Source organism: Chiloscyllium punctatum, chromosome 40 (genome assembly GCF_047496795.1).
Source record: "Chiloscyllium punctatum isolate Juve2018m chromosome 40, sChiPun1.3, whole genome shotgun sequence".
Lineage (NCBI taxonomy): Eukaryota > Metazoa > Chordata > Chondrichthyes > Orectolobiformes > Hemiscylliidae > Chiloscyllium > Chiloscyllium punctatum.
This window is the reverse complement of record NC_092778.1, coordinates 45,216,517-45,240,275: the sequence shown is the minus strand read 5'-3', so window position 1 is coordinate 45,240,275 and position 23,759 is coordinate 45,216,517. Positions and strand designations below refer to the sequence as shown.

The following is a 23,759-nucleotide window of genomic DNA, read 5'->3' as shown; positions in this document are numbered from 1 at the left end:
GGAAATTCTTGGTTTGTTGACAAAAAAAGTTGCACAGTGAAGTGTCAGTATTACTTATAATGATTCTTCAAATATTAGAATTTACAAGTTTCTTTCCTCCTGTGAACAATTAGCATGTGAATAAAGAATGATGAGCTTGTTCCCAAGGGCCATGATATATTTTATTAATAGTAACAATGTCAATACAAGTCTCACGTTTGGGTCATTTAAAGACTAAATTTACAGTTCATCAAGAAAAGGTGTGTTAGACAAATTGCCACTGGCCGCCATAGACTTCTTACCAGAAACAAACTTCTTTGCAGCCTGTAAAGCAAAAAGAGAACGTATTAGGCACTTGTAGCTGAGGAGGATACCGCATCACAAGTCTGCTCGCAAGGTCCCCTCTGGAATAAGTTTCTTAAATAACAATTTCAAAATCCAACACCAACTCTTTCCAAATTTGAGACCCTGCTGAAAAGTTGAAGTAGTTTTGTTATTCTTAAAGGCACCATATAGTGTGCAAATTGTTGTTGAATGAGTTAAATATTTTCTTTTTATTTGCTATCATGATAGTTTGAGGTATGAATGCCCACAGCACTCTCCAGAGCCCAGTGACCCTGCTTCCAAATATCCACTGTTCAAATTGTGGAGTGCAGGACAGAAATTGAACCGCAACCCCATGCAATAATAAAGCACCATTATACACCACATAGTTATAATCCCCATAGAGATCAATGACTTCTTAAAAATTATCAGCAGAAGAAAACTAATGTAGACAAAATGTCACTTTTAAAGTTTCTGTAACAAGCCAATTGAAGTCAACATAATTCAAACATTAACAAAATATTTTAAAAAATGATAAGTTGCATTTTAAATATTCAATACAAAGATACATCAAGCACTCCTATTACTTGCTGTACATATGTGGCATCACGTGGTCAGTCTTTTCAACTCAGCCTATCACGCAGGATCTTTTGCTTCCCAGTCAATTGATTTGAACCTTTAATCACAGCAGCCATTTTCTTTCCATCTAAAGACTCTACATATGGTGAACACCAACAAGGTGTATATGTGGAAACCCACTCTCAGGTCACAGCTGTCCTGATGGTAAAGAATCTCAGAACCATCTTTCCCCAACCCCTTCAAACAGTCTGGTAGACTCTGGTGACATGAAAGAGCAGAAATGGCCCAATCTGCAATCCTTTGCTCTTGCAGCCTTCAGTTCTCTATCTTTTCTAACACAGCGATACAGTCTTCCCTCTGTTTTCAAAGATCAGGTTCAACACAAGAATCTGTACTGAACTACCAAACAGAAAACTAATCCATCTGTGGAGAATCTTGCTTGCTTCCCCTATCACCAATTCTCGGCACTCCAAGCTATATGCAATGAAAGATATGCTGAAATATGACACCACTACAATTAAATTTCTATTTAGCCTTTGCTTTTTAGGTTTTTTTTACCTCATGGCATCCTCAGGTTACATGGGCATTTCTTGGAATGCAACGCGATCATAGTCAGGAGTCTAATTTCCCCTCTTTCACAATGCTCCCCAGTTCACCTCTGTCTCAAAAGGAGACATCACAAATAAACTACAGGCTTTTCCAAAACATAAGAGAATGTCTGAGTGACCCCTACAAGTGGAACAGTCAGAGAGGTGTGGCTTTATGTATCTATGCTTAGTCTGCTAATTTCTTGAAGATACAGTTATATAATGTTGGCTCATGCCCAACCTAAGATTACCACAACCTTCACTGGGTATTAGGACTCTGCTCTTGATCTTTTGGAGGTTGTGCGCGCCCAGGTAGGGGATTAAAAAATAAGTGATGAACTAAGTCTCAAAAACCCATAACCCAATCACCATCAAAAAGACTCACCTGGACAGCAAACTATGGGCAATGATGCCCATGCATCCCATAGACTTGGACTTGGACTTTAGATTTTAAATTAGATTACTTTACAGTGTGGAAACAGGCCCTTCGGCCCAACAAGTCCACAGCGACCCGCCGAAGCGCAAACCACCCATACCTTACATTTACCCCCTCACCTAACACTACGGACAATTTAGCATGGCCAATTCACCTGAGCTGCACATCTTTGGACTGTGGGAGGAAACCGGAGCACCGGGAGGAAACCCACACAGACACGGGGAGAATGTGCAAAGTCCACACAGTCAGTTGCCTGAGGTGGGAATTGAACCCGGGTCTCTGGTGCGGTGAGGCAACAGTGCTAACCACTGTGCTGCCCAGGGGCACGGTGACAGGGGCCCTAAGCTTTTGAACTGCTTGGAGGTGTATGTGGGTCTGAGCAGGGGATGAAAGTGGGGGTTTCAGGACCAAACTCTAATGCTCACCCTGCTCCTCCCTCAAGCTTAAATTATCTGCCAACATGCATAGACTGGTATTTAGTGCCAACATTTGGGAAACGGGAGATGGAAAGTGACTCCAGCCATAATAGAATATGAGAATACTTATGGTTAGGAAAAACATTACTTACATTCACCACATCATTAACAGACACAGAGTCAACTTGCTGAACCAGATCAGATGTGGGCACATAAGCACCAGTTAGCAATACTTGAGAGCCAATCTCATCCAGCAGTCCATCAGATGTTTCAACAGTCATCAAGCACTTGGCTTTTAGTTGTTTTCTGCAAAAATAAAAATTAATGTTCATGAAAACTGCACTGTGACAGGAAGAAACATTCGATCTGAGAATTTAAATTTAGTCGATTGGATGTTCACCAGATATAGCTACAACATACATCCATACAATGTCATCTCTGCTCTGTAACAACTTGAATTAGCAGCAGAGTCAAAATCTGTAAAATCACTGGCAGAAGGGTTGATAAACATGATAATACAGATTTCAAGCAACCAGAAAACAAACCAGGGAAGGAAGCAAGATTATTTATTTTTAAATAGGAATTGAGATGATGTGGAATTTGTTGCCTGAACCAGGGGTTCAACTAGATTTGATAATAACTTCAAACAGGGAAGTAGAAATATACTTAAATAGGAAAATCTGCACAGAGCTACAGTGGACATAGAAATTAACTGGAAAACTCGACGAATGTTGGCAAAGGCACAATGTACTGAATGGCCTCCTGTGCTGTGCAATTCCATAATCTAAACTTTTTATCCAACTTATTTCTTTCTTCCTTCCCTGATCACTCTATTCTGTCTTGCTGCTATTCACTTATTCCTGGGGTCTCGCTCCATGAGGAATAATTGCTTTCCAGAGATACGTCATCAAATTGAAACATTAAAATTGGTTTCTGGCCATAGATGCTATCTGACTGAGTGTTTCCAGCATTTTCTTTTTACTTCTAGTCCACATCGTTGGATTTACTCTCAATACCCTCAAATGTAACTTTATTAAAGCATTCTATTGCACGAATGACTGGCAGCTTACTTGGCCCTTGCGATATCAGTCTCAGAGACATTGCCTTGAGCAACATTCTTAACTTCAGACATTGCAGCCTTGATTACCTGCAATTAAGAAAGTTTATATTTATCATCCAGAAAATTCAAATCAAAGCCAAAAATGTTTTTGATCAACACGAATCATCCTACTAAAATACCGCTCTTTTGATCAATTGAGTATTGGATTAAAAGGTCGAAATATCTACCAAACTGCTTAAAGAGAGAAAAAGCAAATGGGAATTAGAATGTTGGTACGAATTAGAAAGTTGACTTGCCCATAACTTGAAATATGCACTAAGGAGCATGATCCTTCACCAACTTCCTGTCAGCCTTTTCCTTTACAAATTATGCCCGTAACTGTAATGCAAACTACTTCTGTAAGGTGTCACCTAGTAATTACACTTTCCTGTCACTGGTGGTGCTGTAACATCTCCATTAAGTTTGTCAGCCTTCTCTACTGGAATATTCATGCTCCCACCAACGAGTTCTCTACAGACCAAATTAGCAAACATATTGTTAAACAAATGACAGACTTACATTTATGTCCATCTTTTACAGTCTTGAGATGTCCCAACATGTTTCATAGCCAATCAAGTAAATAGTAATATTTTCTATGGGTAATTCAGTTTTACAAGATAATGTATTAATTTAAAGTGAGTGAAATCAGAAAACTTTCTAATTACTGGCTACTCTTTTCACTTACAATAAAGGACCTTACTTTAGTGCTGCTACTTCTCTGTCCCAACCGTTATCTAAAAATCACATTTAATCCTATGTACAATGCTACAAACAATTAGCTAGCAAATCAAGATTTTGATCATCAGTGACACTTGAAATTGTAGTTATGTTGAGTACATAAAAAGTTGTTCAGAATTTGCAACACAGATCATCAGGCCCGAGAGGGTTATGTTCCACGAGTTACTTCCATTTCTATTGTCCCCTAGTAACATATCTTTTTGTTTCTTTTTCCTTTGGGTATTGCAATGTTTTGCCTGAGACATACAAACTCAGTGAGCATCACATTTGTTAGTCTTTGAGTAAAGATGACTCTCTTGAATTCCCCATTGGATTTCAGTGAATACACTATATTCATGATCCCTCGCTTTGGTCCTGCCTCACAAATGGACACATCTTTGTCTGTTCTACTGAATTTCTCTATTTTAAAATACTTCTATCAGACAATCCTCTGCCTTTTTGTTTCTAGGTAAAGAAGCCATAAATTTAAGGTGAAGGGTGGAAGGTATAGGGGAGATGTCAGGGGTGGGTTCTTTACCCAGAGAGTGGTGGGGGCATGGAATGCGCTGCCCATGGGAGTGGTAGAGTCAGAATCATTGGCGACCTTTAAGCGGCATTTGGATAGGTACATGGATGGGTGCTTAATCTAGGATAGAAGTTCGGCACAACATCGTGGGCCGAAGGGCCTGTTCTGTGCTGTATTGTTCTATGTTCTATGTTTTAAGCCCCCTCCTATTCAGTCCATCTTGATTTCCCATCCAACAAAATGATACATATCAGTTAGAGATCACTGCGCTATTGCTGCAATACCAGCTTCCTTGAACTAAGCAATAGCATCTCAGTAATCATTTGAAAGTTGGCAGTTTTGGCAAAAAGGTTTGGCGTTGATTATACATACATCACTTGCTGAATCCACCTGTGAGACGGTGTAAAAACCAAACAGTCCAGAATCAGAGTAACTTGCACTGAATGCTGAAACCTATTTATAGGAATACAAAATACAAAATGAAAGTGTTAAAAATAAAAGTGGGTTTGAAATACAAAATGTAATTTAATGCAGAAGCAAAACTCACATCAAATAGATCTGCATTTTTCTTCATCACTGCCTGATGCAATTTGCTGGACACATTGCTGCCCCTTTTGATGTACGGACCAGCAGCAAGAACATTCTGCAGAACGCCGTATGCACAGGCCTCAGGCGTACCAGAGGCTGCACTCTCGGCTACCACAGCAGCATGAACCAGGTGGTCATTATTTTGATTACGGATCTCACCTGCAATTAAAGGCCACAGTTTATGCAAAAATGGACTTTATCCGAACTAATTTCCATTTCAGCTAATAAAATGGCAGCTTTCATTAGGAAAGCTATGAGTTATTTATAACTAAATGTATTCTCATACACACACCAACAGCAAATTATTTCTGTTATACAACTCTTAAAAATTCAAAATCATACAAGAAACACACAGACATTTGCTAATAAAAGGTTAACCTTGAAATGGTTTTGCTTGTTTAATCTGCACTACTTAAATTGGATTTTATTTTGGCTAGACCATATGTACATAAAATAACAAATTAATAGAAAGTATTCATAGCCAAACAAGAATATTTTCTATACTAAAAAAGTATTCATATGGAATTAACACTTCATATTTTTCTTTAGAAACAAACAGTCTAAACTAAATTTTCAGAAAACTAAATGGAATGAAATGTGCGCAATTCAATTCTTATCCCAGTACTATCACAAATCAATGTCTGAGAGGAGGGAACAATTCTGGGATTATGGTCAGTGTGGATTGGTTGGACCAAAGAGTCTATGTCTGTGCTGTATGAAAAGAACAAAAAGGATATGTTAGTGTGAAATGAAGTGAGAAAAAGATCATGTGAAGTATTGACACGGCTGCAGGCCAGTTGGGTTGAACGATACTTGCTATAGATTAAAAATAAGGGAGCAATTGAGATCTGTTATTGGGGAACAACATAGCATTTATAATATATGCCTAACATAGGAAGGTGCTTCACAGGTTTTTAGCCAAACAAAATTTGACACCAAACTGAATGTGGAGATATCAAGACAGGGCACCAAGAACTTAAGAGAAAAAGATCCGTTTAAGGGAGAAGAGGACTGCGTTGAGGAGAAGACTTTAGAGCTTGAAGGACCAAATGCTATAACAATATTAATAAGACTGATTTGTGATTTTTAAAAATGTGAAATTAGTTAATTTCCCTCAAATAGACACTCAACAGCTTAACTGGGACAAACAAGGACAGAGACACATTTATCAAATAGCTCAAATGCATGAAGGAAAATTACATTGTAACATAGTTACCAGCGGGAAGATGTAGTATCAGCTTTGTTCACCTAATTAAATGCATGAGCTACATCCTCATCAGTAAAGCTAATACCTTGATAAGACGTTTCAAGGCACAAGAGGAAGCGTCCCAGCCTCTAAGCCAGAGGCTCCAGTTTCAAATCCCACATTGAAGGTACATTCATAATGTAGCTAAACAAATTAGATTAATCTGCAGGATACTAATCAACATGCCTATGACTAGCAGCACGAGTGAATAGACTCCTGGTCAGCCACATTTTATGGAGAGTTATTACAGCCTCTGGCTTCAAACTAAGTTCCAGGAAAATTAAGCTAAGAGAGCATCGTACATCTTCTGCATCTTTAAGTTGACGATCTTAAAAAATGGCCATATGTTCCAGTTAGTTTCTTAGTAGATGCTGTATGTTGACATAGATATTAAACCCAGACCATTTTACCTGTACACATTAGTAACAAAGCTCACCTCCACGGAACTTAGCCGCCACACCAGCTGCACCAGTACCACTCCTCATGTTCAGGTAGTGTTCACCCACTTGCTTCAACACAGTATGGTTCACACCTAGATAGGAAAAGCAATAATGTAAGCATGCTGGATGCACAATCTGAATGTATGATAACCTAAAAATACCAAAACAGCTGCTAACATTAAAACAAAACTAAAGTAAACATCTAGAGGCTGTTGGAATGGCTTCCTGTGGAAATTAGATCGTAAATTATTTTGGTTACTTCTGATCTGGTTGAATAAATTGTAATTGAGCACATCACTGTTATAATGAAGAACATTTAGAAAAACACAAGTGTTTTAAAACACCAACATGCTAAATTCAGATTTGAAAAATGCACTAGTTGGTTTCTTCCAGGCTCAGCAAAAAGCACTGACAGACTTGCATTTCTTTCACAACATCAGGTCACCCCATAGCATTTCAAAGTTAATTAAGTATTTCTGAAGTGTAGCTGTAAACAGTAATTGAAAAAGACAAAAAAAAGGGTAACTATAACTTATGTTAATATGACACTTACCCACCCCTACAAGAGCCATCCTTCCACTTGTAAAATTGTTTTGTACAAATTCGAGCAGCTGTAGAGACATTGTATCAAGCACATTAGAGACCAGCTTCAAAGCTTTTATTTCTTTTAAAAGATTTTCTTTAGATGGAAATGGTGTTGTGTTTTGTTCATACCTGGTCTGCTGTATGCTGACCAACCATAAATCCAGGACAGTACAGAGGGTTGCTCAGGGCATTACGGTAAGCAGCTGAATGCAGATTCTCTAGAACACCTACCAAAGAAAAATAATTCACAACTTCTTCCACAGCAAGAAAGCAGAATTGCTCATGAAGCAATCTATAGCAAGTATCATTCAACCCAACTGGTCTGCAGCAGTGTCGATACTCCACAGGGTCTTTTCCTCACTTCAGTTCATAGTAACAACACATCCTTCTGTTCTTTTCCTTATAGAGTGATACAGCACAGAAACAGACCCTTAGGTCCAACCAATCCACGCTGACCATAATCCCAAACTAAACTAGTCCCAGCTGCCTGCACTTGGCCCATATCCCTCCAAACTCCTCTTATTTATGTACTTATCCAAATGTCTTTTAAGCTTTGTAACTGCTCCCGCATCCACCACCTCTGGAAGTTTATTCCACACCTGCATCACCTTGTAAATAAGATACCTCACATCTTTCTTCTGTCACCTTAAAAATATGCTTCCAACTTTTGAAATACCCCACCCTAGGGAAAACATACTTTATCTGTACTCCTCATGATTTTAAAAACCTCTACAAAAGGTCACCCCTCAACTTCCTGTGCCCCAGTGGAAAAAGGTCCCAGCCTCTCTCTATAACTCAATGCTTCATATAAGTTCTCCATAAAGTCAGTTTAACGACATTGTAGCTCTGTGCCAGGGCCCCAGGTTCAATGCCACCCTTGGGTGGCGGCCTGTGTGGAGTTTGCACATTCTCCCTGTGTCTGTCTGGGTTTCCTCTGGATGTTCCAATTTCGTCCCAATGTCCAAACGTGCAGGTTAGGTGGATTAGCCATGGGAAATGTAAGGTTATGGCATGAAGAGGACTGAAAGAAAAATGACTTTCCATCTGGGGTCTGGACTTTTCACCTTAGGAATCATGCTAAATTATTTGTCCATCTGTTGTATAGGTGTTAAACCAGTTGACCTTTTTTCTTAATTGTGATTGAAGGGGTTTTTGAAGGAGTGTAGTCTAAGTTGCATAAATTAGAAATCCTATTTTTACTGCTGTTAATTCTACGTGTTACAATGAATAGTAATTTTCTGTTACCTCAAGAAACCTGTTGTGAATTAACTGCCACTCAGGCAAGGAAGAGTCAGGCAAATTGCTCATTTTGTGGTCTCGTTACAATTTTATATACTTAGTATTTTGTGATTTCTTTTGGAACAATGGGACAGGATTATTGATGTACCCTTTCTAGTTACTTCATGACATTTCAGAAAATATAGTTCATGAGAAGTGATGTGGTTGTACAGTAGGCAATTCAGAAGAAATTCATGAGATTGATTCCAGAGATGAGAGGCTTGTTTTATTAAGAGAGATCGAGTAATTTAGACCTATAATCTCTAGAGTTTAGAAGATTGAGAGGAAATGTAATTAAGGTATAGAAGATATTAAGGGGATTGACAAAGTAGATGTAGAAAGGATGCTGCCTCATGCGGGACAATCTACAACAAAAGATCTAGTTTTAGAATAAGGGATAGCGGATTTAAAACAGGTGAGAAGAAATTACTTCTCTCAAAGTCTTAAATCTGTGGAATTCACTACTCCAGAGTAGTCGATGCTGGAATATTGAAATATTTGATGAGGAAATAGATTCTTTAAAAGCAGTAATGGGTTATAGGATTATGGAGAGCAGGCAGGAAAGCAGAGCTGAGGCCAAGAAGGTATCAGCCAATATTGAAACAAATGCAGAGTAAGCTTGAAGGGCTGCATTGCCTACGCCTGCACCAGTTCTTATGTGCTGCGAGGATGCGCAATGGAACTATGTTTAATGCCTCAATTTGCAAGGATCCTAATCTTTACTTGGCTGCCTCACTGAACAACTCACTCAGCTGGCAAAAAACATTGGCTTCAATGGTAATCTCAAAGCAGTTTTACAATGGGATTAATTTTCAAGTAACATCAGCTTTGGAGGCCAGCTCTCACCTATTTGTGGATTCTGAAACGCAAGCACTCTATCAAGTTCCAGTCTTGGAGGGAGTTCTGATAGTTCCCATGTCCTGAACTCCTGGGCAGCAGTAACGTTGATCAGATACTCCATTACAGTGTCACTGAGGGGGAAAAGATTCAGTGGTCAGATATCGACAACAATATGCATTCACATTCTTTTCTGCATAATGTGAGAAAATGTGCCAGGGAAGTCAGCAGGAGAGGACAAGTATTAGAAAAAAAAAATTAAAATCAAGTGTGGATGCCTTCAGAGGAAGGGACTGGGGTTATGATAGATCCTTGTACAAATCCATAGATAATACTGTACTGCAAAGAAAATCTACAAGGGATAGAAAGGGTTGGTACCAGTTAGTACTAAACAGTCTGCCTAGTGTAAAGATAATTATCCAACATCAATGAGGATTTTGTTAAAATTTAAAGTAAAGTTAAACAAGTAGTTGCTAGTTCAATTAATAATTTTAAATCTAAGATTATCAGACGTTTGGCAGATAAGGGAATAAAAGAAAAGAGAATTGTGACATGTATATAAAGTTACACAGCCCATGATCTTAAGGAATTGTGAAACAGGTTTGAAAGACTGAATGGCCTCCTCCTGTTCCTGTGCGTCAACCAAGAATGATGTGTGTCTAAGCCCCAACCTTCAAACTATGCAAAAACCAGAGGCCACCTCTGGTGACATACTCACACATAGTCACGCATACATTCCACTGCATAGATCATGTTTTCCCTTGTAGATGTCACACTGCAATAGTAGAAATGGTTATTAATTTCTGGATGAAATAGACTAAAGTCAGCTGAGCTCAAGAAATCTTTGTAAACCTCTTTAAAACAGTTCTAGCATTAATTAACCCAATGCACACCAACAGGAAAATGCAAATAGAAGTATGGAAAAATATGGTAAGGATTAAAAAGTTTGTTTTCAAGAACTGAGACCAGATAGGTCAGACATCTGAATTTTCAACAAGTTTCAAACTTAAATTAAGTGTATTAAACTTGTCTTGCAATAGGATTTTCATGAATTAAATATTCATATTGAGCCGAGTGGAGTCGGACTATTTTCTTAAACTTCAATGTTATGGGCGCAAAATCTAGGAAGTTGGGAGAAACCCCCTTTTTTTATTCATTTACGGGATGAGGATATTGCTGGCTATGCAGCATTTATTGCCCATCCCCAATCGCCAAGAGGGCACTTAAGAGTCCACTACGTTGCTGTGTGTCTGTAGATCAGACCAGGTAAGAATGATAGTTTCCTTCCCTAAATGACATTAGTGAACAGATTGGTATTTTCAACAATTGACAATGAATTCATGGTCATCATTAGATTCTTAATCTCAGACATTTACGGAATTCAAAATCTACCATCTGCCATTGCAGTATTCAAACCCGGGTCCCCAGAGCATTATCTGGATGTCTGGATTAAGAGTACAGCGATATACTAGTCTGTTGCCTCCCTGTTGCTCAAATGAAATATTCTAGTGTGTGCCGGGTGAGATGACATTGGCCACTCTGAGCCAGTTCCCAGTGGATAGGGCTTCACGGCAGAAAAAGATTTGTCACTATAATTAAACACACAAGTTAGTTTGGAAAGACAGTAAAAGATGGTGCAGGGAAGAGTTCTGGAAATAGAACATATAGCTCGCAGTCACAGAGCACAGCATTTTGTTTTGTATCTGATCTATGCAAAATCTGACACTAAGGCTGGAAAAGAATAATTTGTATTAACAGTGTCTTGTGCAACCTCAGGACAAAAGTGATTTACTGGAGATTAAATGCGTTTTGAAGTGTAGTTGTGTTGATGAGAATAGGGCAACCAAACTGCCTACAGAAGTCCCATAAACAGCAATGAGATAATAATATAATGTCTCAGAACAATATACCATGAGAACTTCTATGCTCCTCTCTGAAGAGTATTATGGAATCTTTTATGCCCAACTCAAATGAGGCCTCAGTCAATGTTCTACCCAAAAGACTGCCTATGACAATCAGCATTGTCTTACAGCTATACTGGGAATGTCAGTCAGCAATGTTTTCAAATCTCTGGACTGTGACTTGAATTTATAATTTTTGGACTTTGAGGCAAGAATGCTACACACAGAGCTAAGACTACCTGCTTTTGAGTTAGTGGGGAAAAGTGACACATCCCTGATAAATATTTTTCACCATACTGATTTACACATTAAGCAGAAAATATATATAATAAGTACACTTACCTCAGACCGCCTCCAACAGCTTCTATGCCACGGGTTATTCTGAATGAGGAGGCTCCCTTTGTTGTCTATAACACAAAACAAACTTTTGTTAAAGATTATGGTTGCTAACAGTTCTGTATTCTAAAGAACAAATTGAAACTTTGTAATTTTTAAAGTGGCTTCAATATTAAATTTCTATTAAAAGTACATTAAGAGATGCAAGCATGGCAATTGGAGAATTCAGCATGGCCAGTGAAATTATCCTTTATTGGGGAACAACAGATAGCAACAATTTGCTGTATAGAGGGTACTGCATTGCCACATTTATGCTTCAAGACAGTAATAAGAAATTTGAGAAGTTAACTAATGTATCTTGATTTCAAATTATATTGTTGCCTGCAAACATGTCCCTCTTTCTCTCTGTTACGACAGGTAGAAACTTAATTTCATTTCATTAAGGGCACTGATAAAGTCAGCCAGGAATCCAACCCTTGATGACATCCCAGGAATTTCTGCTTGCGATCAATACCCAGTGATTATTGCTGTGGTTGTCAAAAAGAGTTAAATCATCTGGGGACATTCATTATCCAGAATCACACTCCAAGAGATGGCCGCCAAGGTGATAAGCCAGAGAACTGTTAGCATCAACTGAATCATTTTCTAGCAAGAGTAAGGTATCATGTGAAAAAGAGGGAAAATAGATGTGTAAAGTTGGGGGTGAGGTAAATGTGCCCTTGCAACACCAAGGAACAGACTTTATCCACTCAAATGTAACTGCAAACAATTTAGTTCAATTAGAATATTTAAAACAATCTACACACCGAGGATGGTGAGAACAATTACAATTTATCTGGGATTTAAAATAAAGCAAGAAAGAAATCTTGAAAGAGTGTTGCAGTTGTGAAGAGTTACTCAAAGTGGTAAGATTTCCATTAAAATATTACTTACCAGGTTGGCTGCCAGACGAAGGGTATGAGTGATGCCCAGGTTACTGGCACTCTCATACCTGCTTCCTGCTTTTATAAAGACTCCAATCTTCGAGGTGGGTGAGTAATTCTCCAGAGAGGCAATTACTAATCCATTTGGCAATTTAGACACCTGCAGAAGAAAAATTGAGTTCCTCCAAAAAGGCTTGATCATATGATTAAATTTAAATTGTTTCATTTGATAAAAAGTACAGACCTTCCATCTAACATCCTGTCATGATTGTTGGGTCACACTTTTATCTCAATAGTTAGTATTAAAGTTGCCTGAAGTTATAATTGAATTGCCCGACATAAACAGGTTCTGGTGCGATGATAGTCTGAAGTTGTAACCACTAGGTGGTATCCCAATCTCATAACAGTCACAAAGTAGTAGTTAACAGTAGTAAACTCATCAACTTTAAGGACATTTAAATGGTCATTGGACAGACATATGGACGAAAGTGGAATATTATAGGTTAGATGGGCTTCAGATTGGTTTCACAGGTCGGTGCAACATACGGCCAAAGAGCCTGTGCTGCGCTGTACTGTCACATGTTCCATGTTCTAAGTAAAAGTAAAGTCGCCACACTTCCAATTGCTGTCTCATTAGACAGAGACGATTAATGGTGAGTCACGATGTCTCAGGTGAGGGACAAAGTTGAGAAGACTGGATCTTTAGGGTCAGTTAGCTCAATTGGATGGACAACCGGTTTACGAAGGAGCATGATATCAACAGCAAAGGTTCAATTCCCATTCGCAGTCATAATAGTCAAGTTTATTAATTGGACAGTAAAATAAACATAGATCAAGGGACCTGTGCACATAATCTTGGCTGACGTCTTGGGATAATATTGAGGGAATACTGAACCATTGGAAATGCTGTCCTTTTGATTACACTGAGGCCTCAATTACTAATTCAAAGAAGAACTGGAAAGATTTCTCAAAGGCCTGACCAATCACCACTACCAACAAACAGAATATCTGATCATTCATTTCACTGCTGTTTGTGGAACCTTGTTGTGCACAAACTGGTTATTACATGTTCTTACATTACAACAACATTTACAATTCAAAAGGAAATTCACTAGATCTATAGTACTTTTGGCCAACTTGAGGACAAGAAAGTGCAATTAAATGATCAAGACAGGTAGATAATGCCTTTGTAATACAACAAAGAACATTGGACACTGGAGATCCAACATAAAAACAAAAATTACTGGTGAAACTCAGGTCATCTGGCAGCATGAGGTTAGAGGTCAAATGACACCTGTGTTGAACCTCAGGAGATGGGACAAATATTAACTGAATTTTTGCATCAATTTTTATGTCAAGAAAGAAATGGAGGCTGGCAAGCTCAGGAAAACAAAATTTTGATGTTCTGAAAACCGTTTACAAAAGTAAAAATCAAATCCGAGAATTTCTGATCTAGAGATTCAGTTATTTAACAAATCTATGCATTGTCCCGCTTCCCTCTCAGTCGAAGCAAAGTGCTCAGAGACATAGTATAGTTTTACCTCCATCTTTATTCTGGGCCCTGCAGGAAGAGAGAATGATTGCCCATGTCCAAATTGACATGAATTCAGAGTCTTCTCTGGAACAGCAGTTTCTCAGTGAACTATATAGTCATTTTACAGGGAGGAGCATCCAGATAAGGCAACATACATATTGACTGGGTGACTGTCAAAATCAGCAAGTGTCAATAAGTAAAGATTAAGCTATCTGCTGTTACACAATGAATAACTGGCTTCACGTAATAAACACTTTTCCCCCTTGTTAACTGATGTTACATATTGAATGCTACCACATCTTGTTAAATGGCTCTACATAATGACTATTTTTCCACCTTGTTAACCTATTACCCTTGCCTCCAGCACCCCATTGTTAACTGCAAGATCTTATCTTATTTGAGTCATGCTCAGCTGAACTTCTTATTTCAGAAAACTCAGAAATAAAGTCTTTCCCTATATAAAAGCATATTACTGCGGATGCTGGAATCTGAAACCAAAAGAGAGAAATGCTGGAAAATCTCAGCAGGTCTGACAGCCTCTGTAAGGAGAGAAAAGAGCTGACGTTTCGAGTCTAATTGACCCTTTGTCAAAGTTGACAAAGGGTCAATTAGACTCGAAACGTCAGCTCTTTTCTCTCCTTACAGAGGCTGCCAGACCTGCTGAGATTTTCCAGCATTTTCTCTTTTGCTTTAATTCTTTCCCTGCCTGCTTATACCATATACACATTCTCAGAAGAACTGATCCAAAGCATCTTAGTTTTGCTTTATTTGTGTCTCGTGAATGGCAATCAAGAGAGCTGGAAGTGTTCAGGAACTCTCAATATTCTTAAACAGGATACCAAATGCACATAATACAGGAAGTGCAGACTACAAACAATCTCAGTGCTCTGCTGCACACTTATTATTTGACATCTCTGAGGACATTATCTGGGGGAAATCTTCTCAAAGTAACATAAAGCATTGATACCAAAGAAAGGTTTGTTCAAAACAATGATCAAGGTGAAATCATACTTATGACAAAGACTTGTTGTTCACTGACCTGCAGTTCCTGTGCCGGAAGGTGTTGTTTCTCTGCAGATGCTGCAAACTCATACTTAGGTGCAACTTTAAGCGAATAAAACCTCTTCGCCTGAAATCAGAAATTCACCTGAGTATCAACAATTGATTGAAATATTTCAAAAAGATCAATGCACCGCTCCTAAATACCTTGGAAAATGGTTTGCACCATCTCATATCTCATGATTAGAGGATAATTCCTACTCCAAATTGGTGGTTTTACTGATTAAAATCTATGATAAACTTCTACAAAAGGAAAATATTATAGATGCTGCGATAACAAAAATTCAGTGAATACTCAACAGGTATGGCAGCATCTTTGAAAAGAGGAAGATAATATTTTATTACCCTTTTGCCTTACATATCATTCATTTTATCAGTTAATCTACAATATAAAGTGTCTTCCACTTTATCTCATACCCTCTGTTCTGTTCTTCCAACCTATTGTCTACCTCAGTACACACGTAAAACCTGTTACATTTCTAACTCTTACCCAGCTCTGTCAAAAGACCATTGACGTGAAACATTCCTCTCGTCATAGGTGCTGCCTGACCTGCTCAGTGTTTCCAGTTTATTGAGTCAAATATATAGCATGGAAAGAGACCCTTTGGTCCAACTTGTCTAAGCCAACCAGATCTCCTAAACTGATTGTTCCATTTGCCAGCATTTGGCACACATCCCTCTGAACCTTCCCTGTTCATTACCCATCCAGATGTCTTTTAAATGTGAATACATACACCTCCACTACCAGGTATTTCCATACATACACCACCTTCTGCATGAAGAAGTTGCCCTTCAGGTCCCTTTTAAATCTTTCCCCTCTCGCCTCAAACCTAAGCCCTTTTCCCTCTTTTGGACTCCCCTACACTGGGAAAAGGACCTTAGCTATTCACCCTATCTATGCCCCTCATGATTTTATAAACCTCTCAAATCACCCCTCAGCCTCTCATGCTCCAGAGACAAAGCCCCAGCCTAATCAGCATCTCCCTATAGCTCAAGCCCTCCAATCCCTGCAACATCCTCGAGAATCTTTTCTAAACTCACTCAATTTAACAGCAGGGAGACCAGAATTGCACACAGCATTCTCAAAGTGACTTAATTTTGAATGGTTCATAGTTAGCATAAAATATAGATTGTATAAATTATTATTCAAAAGAGCTGTTATTCCTCTTCAGCTTAGCCGACATACCCTGGCCCATACTGGAAGATTGGTGATCATCTGTTCAACTCTGAGTAAGAAGTAACCAGGGATAGCTCTTATCTGACCTCAATTCTCCTCTGCAGTGCAGACCTCATCAGAAAAACTCAATGCAGCATACACAGTGGTACAACCAGAGGCTATGGGAATCATGGATAACATATTCAATATGATGGTCACACTGCAGATAAAAATAACTGAAGATGATAGGGAATGGGTGACCAACAGGCAGAAGAAGAGTAGGAAGGTAGTGCAAGGGTCCCCTGCAGTCATCTCCCTCCAAATTAGGTATACCATTTTGGATACTGTTGGGGAAGGCAGCAGCAGCCAAGTTCATGGCACCGTGGCTGGCACTGCTGCACAGAAGGGCAGGAAAAAAATGGAGTGACAGCGCTATAATGATAGGGGATTCAACTATATGAGGAACAGATAGGCGAGCCTAGGATGGTATGTTGCATCCCTGGTGCAATAGTCAAGGGTGTCTTAGGTTGCAGGGTATTCTGGAGGGGGTGGGTGAACAGCCAGCTGTTGTTGTGCATAAAGGCACCAACCAAATAGGTTAAAATAAAATGGGATGGTGATGTACTACGAGCTGAATTATTTAGGGAGTTAGGAGTTAAACTAAAAAGTAGGATCTCAAAAAGTAATCATCTCAGAATTACAACCAGAAACATGCTAATCAGAATAGGAATAGCACAACAGCTAAACTGAATACATGGCTTGAAGGATGGTACACGAGGGAGGTTTCAAATTCTCGGGACATTGGAACTGGCTCTGGGGAGCTGCGACCAGTAAAACTAGAGGGTCTGCACGTGGCTAGGACTGGAACCAATGTCCAAGGGGGGAGTGTTTGCTAGTGCTGTAGGGAGGGTTAAACTAATACAGCAAAGGGATGGAAACCAATACAGGAAGTCAGAGTGAAGTGGGGACAGAAACAAAGGACACTTAGGGGAAAAGTGAAAGTGGAAGGCAGAGAAACCAAAGACAAAAATCAAAAAGGGTTACATTTTATAATGATTCTAAAAAGGGCAATAAATGCCATTAAAAAGAAATACCTTGAAGGCTGTCTCAATGCAAGCAGCATTTGTAATAAGGTGAACGAATTAACTGTGGAAACAGTTATTAATGGATATGATATAACGGATCACAGATCTGGCTCCAGGGTGAACAAGCATGAGAACTCAACTTTCAGGGTTAGACAATTTTCAGGAAAGATAGACAGAAAGGAAAGGGAAGGGAAGTGGGGTAGCGTTGCTGGTGAAAGAGGACATTAACACAATAATAAGGGAGGACATTAACCTGGAAGATGTGGAATCAGTGGAGCTGCGGAACACCAAAGAGAAAAAAGACAGTGTACAGACCACCAAACAGTTGCAATGTTGGGAACTGTATCTAACAGAAAGTTAGAGATGCATTCAGTAAGGGTACAACAGTTATCATAGGTGACTTCAATATGGTAGAATTCTTCATAAAGATGAAGTGCGATAATTAAGTCTGAAACTCAGGTCCTTAACTTAAAAGAAATGTGGATGCTGTAAATCAGATACACAAATAGAAATTGCTAGAAAAGCTCAATCTGAGGAAGCATCACTGGACCTGAAACTTTAACTCTGATTTCTCTGCACAGATGATGCCAGACCTACTGAGGTTTTCCAGCAACTTCTGTTTTTGTTAAAGAAAGCTAACTTTGATGAGATGAGGCATGCACTGGCTAGGATAAGCTGGCCAAGGATACTTAAGGGGTTGGTGGTGGATAGGCAATGGCAGACATTTAAAGAACTTCAAAAATTATACATCTCTAACTGGCATAAGAGTAAAACAGAGAAGGTAACTCAACCATGGTTAACAAGGGAAATCAGGGAGAGCATGAAAGCCAAAGAGGAGATATATAAATTGGCTAGAAAAATCAGCAAACCTGAGGACTGGGAGAAAGTTAAAATTCAGCAGACGAGGACAAAGGGTTTAATTCAGAAAGGGAAATAGAATATGAAAGCAAGCTGATGGAAAACAAAAACTGACTGCAAAAGCTTCTATAGATATATGAAGACAAAAAGACTGGTGAAGACTTGCATTTAGAAATCAGGTGAATTCAGAATGGACAAACAGATAGCAGACCAGTTGAACAAAAAACTTTAGATCTGACTTCACTAAGGAGGACACAAATAACCTGGAAATGCTAGGTAACAGAGGGTCAAGCATGAAGGAGGAACTGAAGGAAATCCTTATTAGTCAGGAACTGGCATTGAGGAAATTGATGGGATTAAAACCCGATAAGTTCCCAGGGGCTGATGTTCCGCATCCCAGAGTGCCTTAGTGGCCCCTGAAATAGCAGACGCATGGGCGATCATTTTCCAGCATTCTGTAGACTCTCGAAGAGTTCCAATGGACTGCAAGGTAGCTAATGGAACCCCATGCATTTAAAAAAAAGAGGGAGAGTGAAAATGGGAAATTATAGACTGGTTAGCCTGACACCGGTGTTGAGTAAAATGCTGGAGTCAGTAAAGAGTGTAATAAGTGAGCATTTGGAAAGTGGTGACAGAATCAGTCCTAGGCAGCATGGATTCACTGAAGGCAAATCAGTTTGACAAATCTCCTAGAATGTTTTGAGAATGTGACCAGTAGAGTGGACAGGCTAGCTGTGGGAAAAATGTTCACAATGTTGGGAAAGTCCAGAACTAGAGGTCACAGTCTAAGAATAAGGGGTAAGCCTTTCAGGACTGAGAGGAGGAAGAATTGTTTCACTGCGAGTCATGAACCTGTGGAACTCTCTCCCACAGGAAGCTGTTGGGGCCAGTTCATTAGAAGTATTCAAGAAGAAATTGAACACGTTCCTTGTGGCTAAAGGGATAAAGGGGTATGGAGAGAGGGTGGGAATGAGATACTGAGATTCCATGATCGTAATGAATGGTGGTGCAGGCTCAAAGGGCTGCACTCCTGTACCTATTTTCTATATTTCTCAAACCACAGCTAAGTTTTAAATTGGTATGTTTTTTTTATTGTTAAACAGACTTTGAAAGCAATATTGGTTTTACCCTCTACCTTCTTGTTCCTTGTCTCAAAAAGCATCATAGATGATAATTTCTAATTTTGCTCTTTCTTACAGTAACCCTAAGTAGATGCAAGGCTGACCAGTCCACATTACTGGATAGCCTGCATCCTAAAGTGTACAAAAGAAAATTTACTACATTCTATAAGGGTGTCAGTGGTTTGAAGAATAATAAATGTAATACCTTTATACAAAAAAAAAGAGGAGGGGTGGGGAATGCAGAAGGCAGAAAACTAAAGGCTCATTAGCCTAACATTCCCTGCCATAAGGAAGCTGCTAGAATCCATTCTTGAGGGGGTTGTAGCAGGATGTTTAGAAAATCATGATCAGGCAGTGCCAATATAGCACTGTGAACTGGAAATCATATTCAGCTAATTTATTAAGAGTTTTTCAGAAAACAACATACACAGTAGCTAGGGGAGAACCAGTAGATATTTCCAAAAATATTTGTTAAATGTCATATCATAGGTTGCTGTACAAGATGAGGGGTGGGACTTTGACAGCATGTCAGCAAACGTAAACAATCTTTTTCAGATTGGCAAGTTTTCACTAGTGAAGTGCAGCAGGGTGTCTGCTGGGGCACAACTATTTACAATTTCTCTAGGTGATAGGTTTTGTGTTTATTTCCTCTCCACCTTTGGCCCCTTGATTTAGTATTTTTGAAATGTTATTAGAATCCTGTACCATCACAACTGATGCAAAATACATGTTCAATTCCTCACCGACTTCTTGGTTCTCCATTTCTCTCCAATTTCTAAGTGCCCTATGTTTACTTTTGCCTTAAGTTTCCTGTTCAGGGATGTGTAGGTTAGGTGCATTAGTCAGGGGTAAATGTAGAGTAATTGGGTAGGGGAATGGGTTTGAGTGGGATATTCTTCAGAAGGTCAGTGTAGATTTGTTGGGCTGAAGGCTTGTTTCTACACTGTAGGGATTCTACGATTCAAGCACTCTCTTACTGCCTATTTTTACATTTCTTGCTAATCCACCTACTGCACATCCCTGGACACTACAGGACAATTTAGCATGGCGAATCCACCTAATCTGCACATCTTTGGACTTGGGAGGAAACTGGAGAATCAGATGAAAACCCATGCAGACACAGAAAGAACATGCAAACTCCACACAGAAACACACAGGGCTGGAATCAAACCTGAGCCCCAGCATATGAGGCAAACTGCCACTATGCCACACTGACTTGTGCCTTGTAGTTGGTGGACATGCTTTGGGAGACACAAAGTGAATTACCTACTGTAGACTTGACTCAGTAGCCAAGTATTTCCATAGCTCAGCCAGTTCAATTTCTGGTCAATAGTAATGCCACTGAATCTCAGTGGGAGATGGTTACTGCCCAACACTTGCCACTTATGAGTCCAAACTTGAATGTTGTTCAGGTATCCATGTGCAGCAAGACAATGCGCTTCAGTATTTGCAAGTTGCAAACTTGTACAATGTTCTGCACTATCAGCAGCAAATACCCCCACTTCTAACTTTATGATGGAGGGAAGCTCAGTGATAAAGCAGCAGCAGATGGTCAGGCCTCAGATACTTGAGGTGTACCTATAGTGATAGGACAAAGATGGCAATCATGGCCACCTTTGTGTTAGGCATGACTCTAACCAGTGGAGAGATTCCACCACCCCTAAAATTGAATCCAACTGTGTTAGTGCTCCCTAATACACAAATATTACCTTGATGTCAAGGGCAATTGCTCTCACCTCAACATAACTAAATCTATTAGATGATAAACCACAGTTTAACAAAAGACATATAAAGATGTTTGACAATTTTGCTACTCCAACACTATTATTACTGAAATAGAAATACAAAATTCGAGATTGTCTCTCTCTCCTGCACTGTCCTCACCATGTGCTTCCTTTATCTGTTCTTCTCCCTTTTAAAACTGCTGTTATTTTGACTTTTTTTTTCCAAAGTTCCAAAACAATGTGCATGGGAAATCATGTCTCACAAACTTGATGGAATTTTTTGAAGAAGTAACAAAGAGACTTGATGAGAGCAGAGCAGAAGATGTGATCTATATGGACTTCAGTAAGGCATTCCCCATGGGAGACTGATTAGCAAGGTTAGATCTCATGGAATACAGGGAGAACTAGTCATTTGGATACAGAACTGGCTCCAAGGTAGAAGATAGAGGGTGGTGGTGGACGAGCTGTTTTTCAGATTGGAGGCCTGTGACCAGTGGAGTGCCACAAGAATCAGTGCTGGGCCCACTACTTTTTATCATTTACATAAATGATTTGGATGTGAGCATAAGAGGGACAGTTAGTAAGTTTGCAGGTGACACCAAAATTGGAGGTGTAGTGGACAGTGAAGAAGGTTACCTCAGATTATAACAGGATCTTGACCAGATGGGCCAATGGGTTGAGAAGTGGCAGATGGAGTTTAATTCAGATAAATGCGAGATGCTCCATTTTGGGAAAGTAAATCTTAGGACTTATACACTTAATGGTAAGGTCCTTGGGAGTGTTGCTGAACAAAGAGACCTTGGAGTGCACGTTCATAGCTCCTTGAAAGTGGAGTCGCAGGTGGATAGGATAGTGAAGAAGGCATTTGATATACTTTCTTTTATTGGTCAGACTATTAAGTACAGAAGTTGGGAGGTCATGTTGCAGCTGTACAGGACATTGATTAGGGCACTGTTGGAATATTACGCGCAATTCTGTTCTCTTTCCTATCGGAAAGTGTTGTGAAACTTGAAAGGGTTCAGAAATGGTTTACAAGGATGTTGCCAGGGTTGGAGGATTTGAGCTATAGGGAGAGGCTGAACAGGCTAGGGCTGTTTTCCCTGGAGCGTCAGAGGCTGAAGGGTAAGCTTATAGAGGTTTACAAAATTATGAGGGGCAGGGATAGGGTAAATAGGCAAAGTATTTTCCCTGGGGTCAGGAAGTCCAGAACTAGAGGGCATAGGTTTAGTGAGAGAGGGGAAAGATATAAAAGAGACCTAAGGGACGTTTTCGCACAGAGGGTGGTACATGTATGGAATGATCTGCCAGAGGAAGTGGTGGAGGCTGGTACAATTGCAACATTTAAGAGGCATTTGGATGGGTATATGAATAGGAAGGGTTTGGAGGGATATGGGCTGGGTGCTGGCAGGTGGGACTAGATTGGGTTGGGCTATCTGGTTGGCATGGACGGGTTGGACCGAAGGGTCTGTTTCCATGCTGTACATCTCTATGACTCTATCAGCTGGATCGTATATCGAAATAACCTTTACAATGTCAAATCCCTACGTAGGTAGTAGTGGCTACATTTCGTGATTTTGAACATAAAACAAATGACTTTTTATGAAAATATAATTTACAAAACATATTATAGAATAGGAGAACAGTGTTTCTGACGGTTTCAACCGAACAGACAGGTTGGAGTCTCAAGTCTAGGCGGTGGATGACCTTCAGCAACCTCCTAGCACCAGCTTCACACAGCGGCTTCCCCGGTATTCGGGTTCCAGTCCGACTGGACACAGAGAGGGTCAGTATCGGTTTGGGACCGAGACCACACGCGAGTAGGCGCTGAAATACCGAGGGGCCGCTCCTACCCGAGCAGAGGCCTGCACCGTACCAGAATCACCGGTAACTTACAATCTGCAGATCTAAAGTCACGGGACCGAGCGCTTCTCGAGTAAGCAACGTGTTCCGTGAGGATCTGAACCGAGACACTTACAAGGTTTGCGAGTGTAGAATTCACCCTCCTCACCGACCTCATCGTCTCTGCCGGAGCTCTGACCCCCACAATATGGCGGCTCACCGGCTTCTAGACTTATGACCTACACAATATGGCGGACCATCAGTGACCTGATGCGCCTATAGCGTCCACCAATCATCAGGTTCGTGACCTACACAATGTGACAACAAACCTGTGACTACTTTTAATTAAACGAGACAACATGGACTTTTGCCCGAAACGTTGATTTCGAAGCTACTTGGATGCTGCCTGAACTGCTGTGCTCTTCCAGCACCACTAATCCAGAATCTGGTTCCTAGCATCTGCAGTCATTGTTTTTACCTCATAGTTTCAGTCAATATAGCAATTTGACAAGTGTACAATAGATTACTAAAACTGCAAAGTTACCAAACCTAAAAACAAATAGTTTAACCTTGTCTAAAAGTAAAA

At 39.8% G+C, this 23,759-nt stretch overlaps 1 protein-coding gene across 1 annotated transcript; it reads right to left on the bottom strand.

The window, feature by feature from the left end:
- Nucleotides 1–136: 136 nt before the first annotated feature.
- On the bottom strand, nucleotides 137–23,446 carry uqcrc2b (ubiquinol-cytochrome c reductase core protein 2b). Its single transcript, XM_072559762.1, has 14 exons — nucleotides 23,310–23,446; nucleotides 15,371–15,460; nucleotides 12,808–12,957; nucleotides 11,881–11,945; nucleotides 10,356–10,412; nucleotides 9,647–9,771; nucleotides 7,652–7,749; nucleotides 7,491–7,548; nucleotides 6,934–7,029; nucleotides 5,211–5,410; nucleotides 5,036–5,116; nucleotides 3,392–3,468; nucleotides 2,474–2,627; nucleotides 137–303 (listed from the first exon to the last, which is right to left on the bottom strand). The coding sequence occupies exons 1-14, from the start codon at nucleotides 23,349–23,351 to the stop codon at nucleotides 220–222; spliced, it is 1,377 nt and encodes a 458-aa protein (XP_072415863.1). The 5' UTR covers nucleotides 23,352–23,446; the 3' UTR covers nucleotides 137–219.
- Nucleotides 23,447–23,759: the final 313 nt, after the last annotated feature.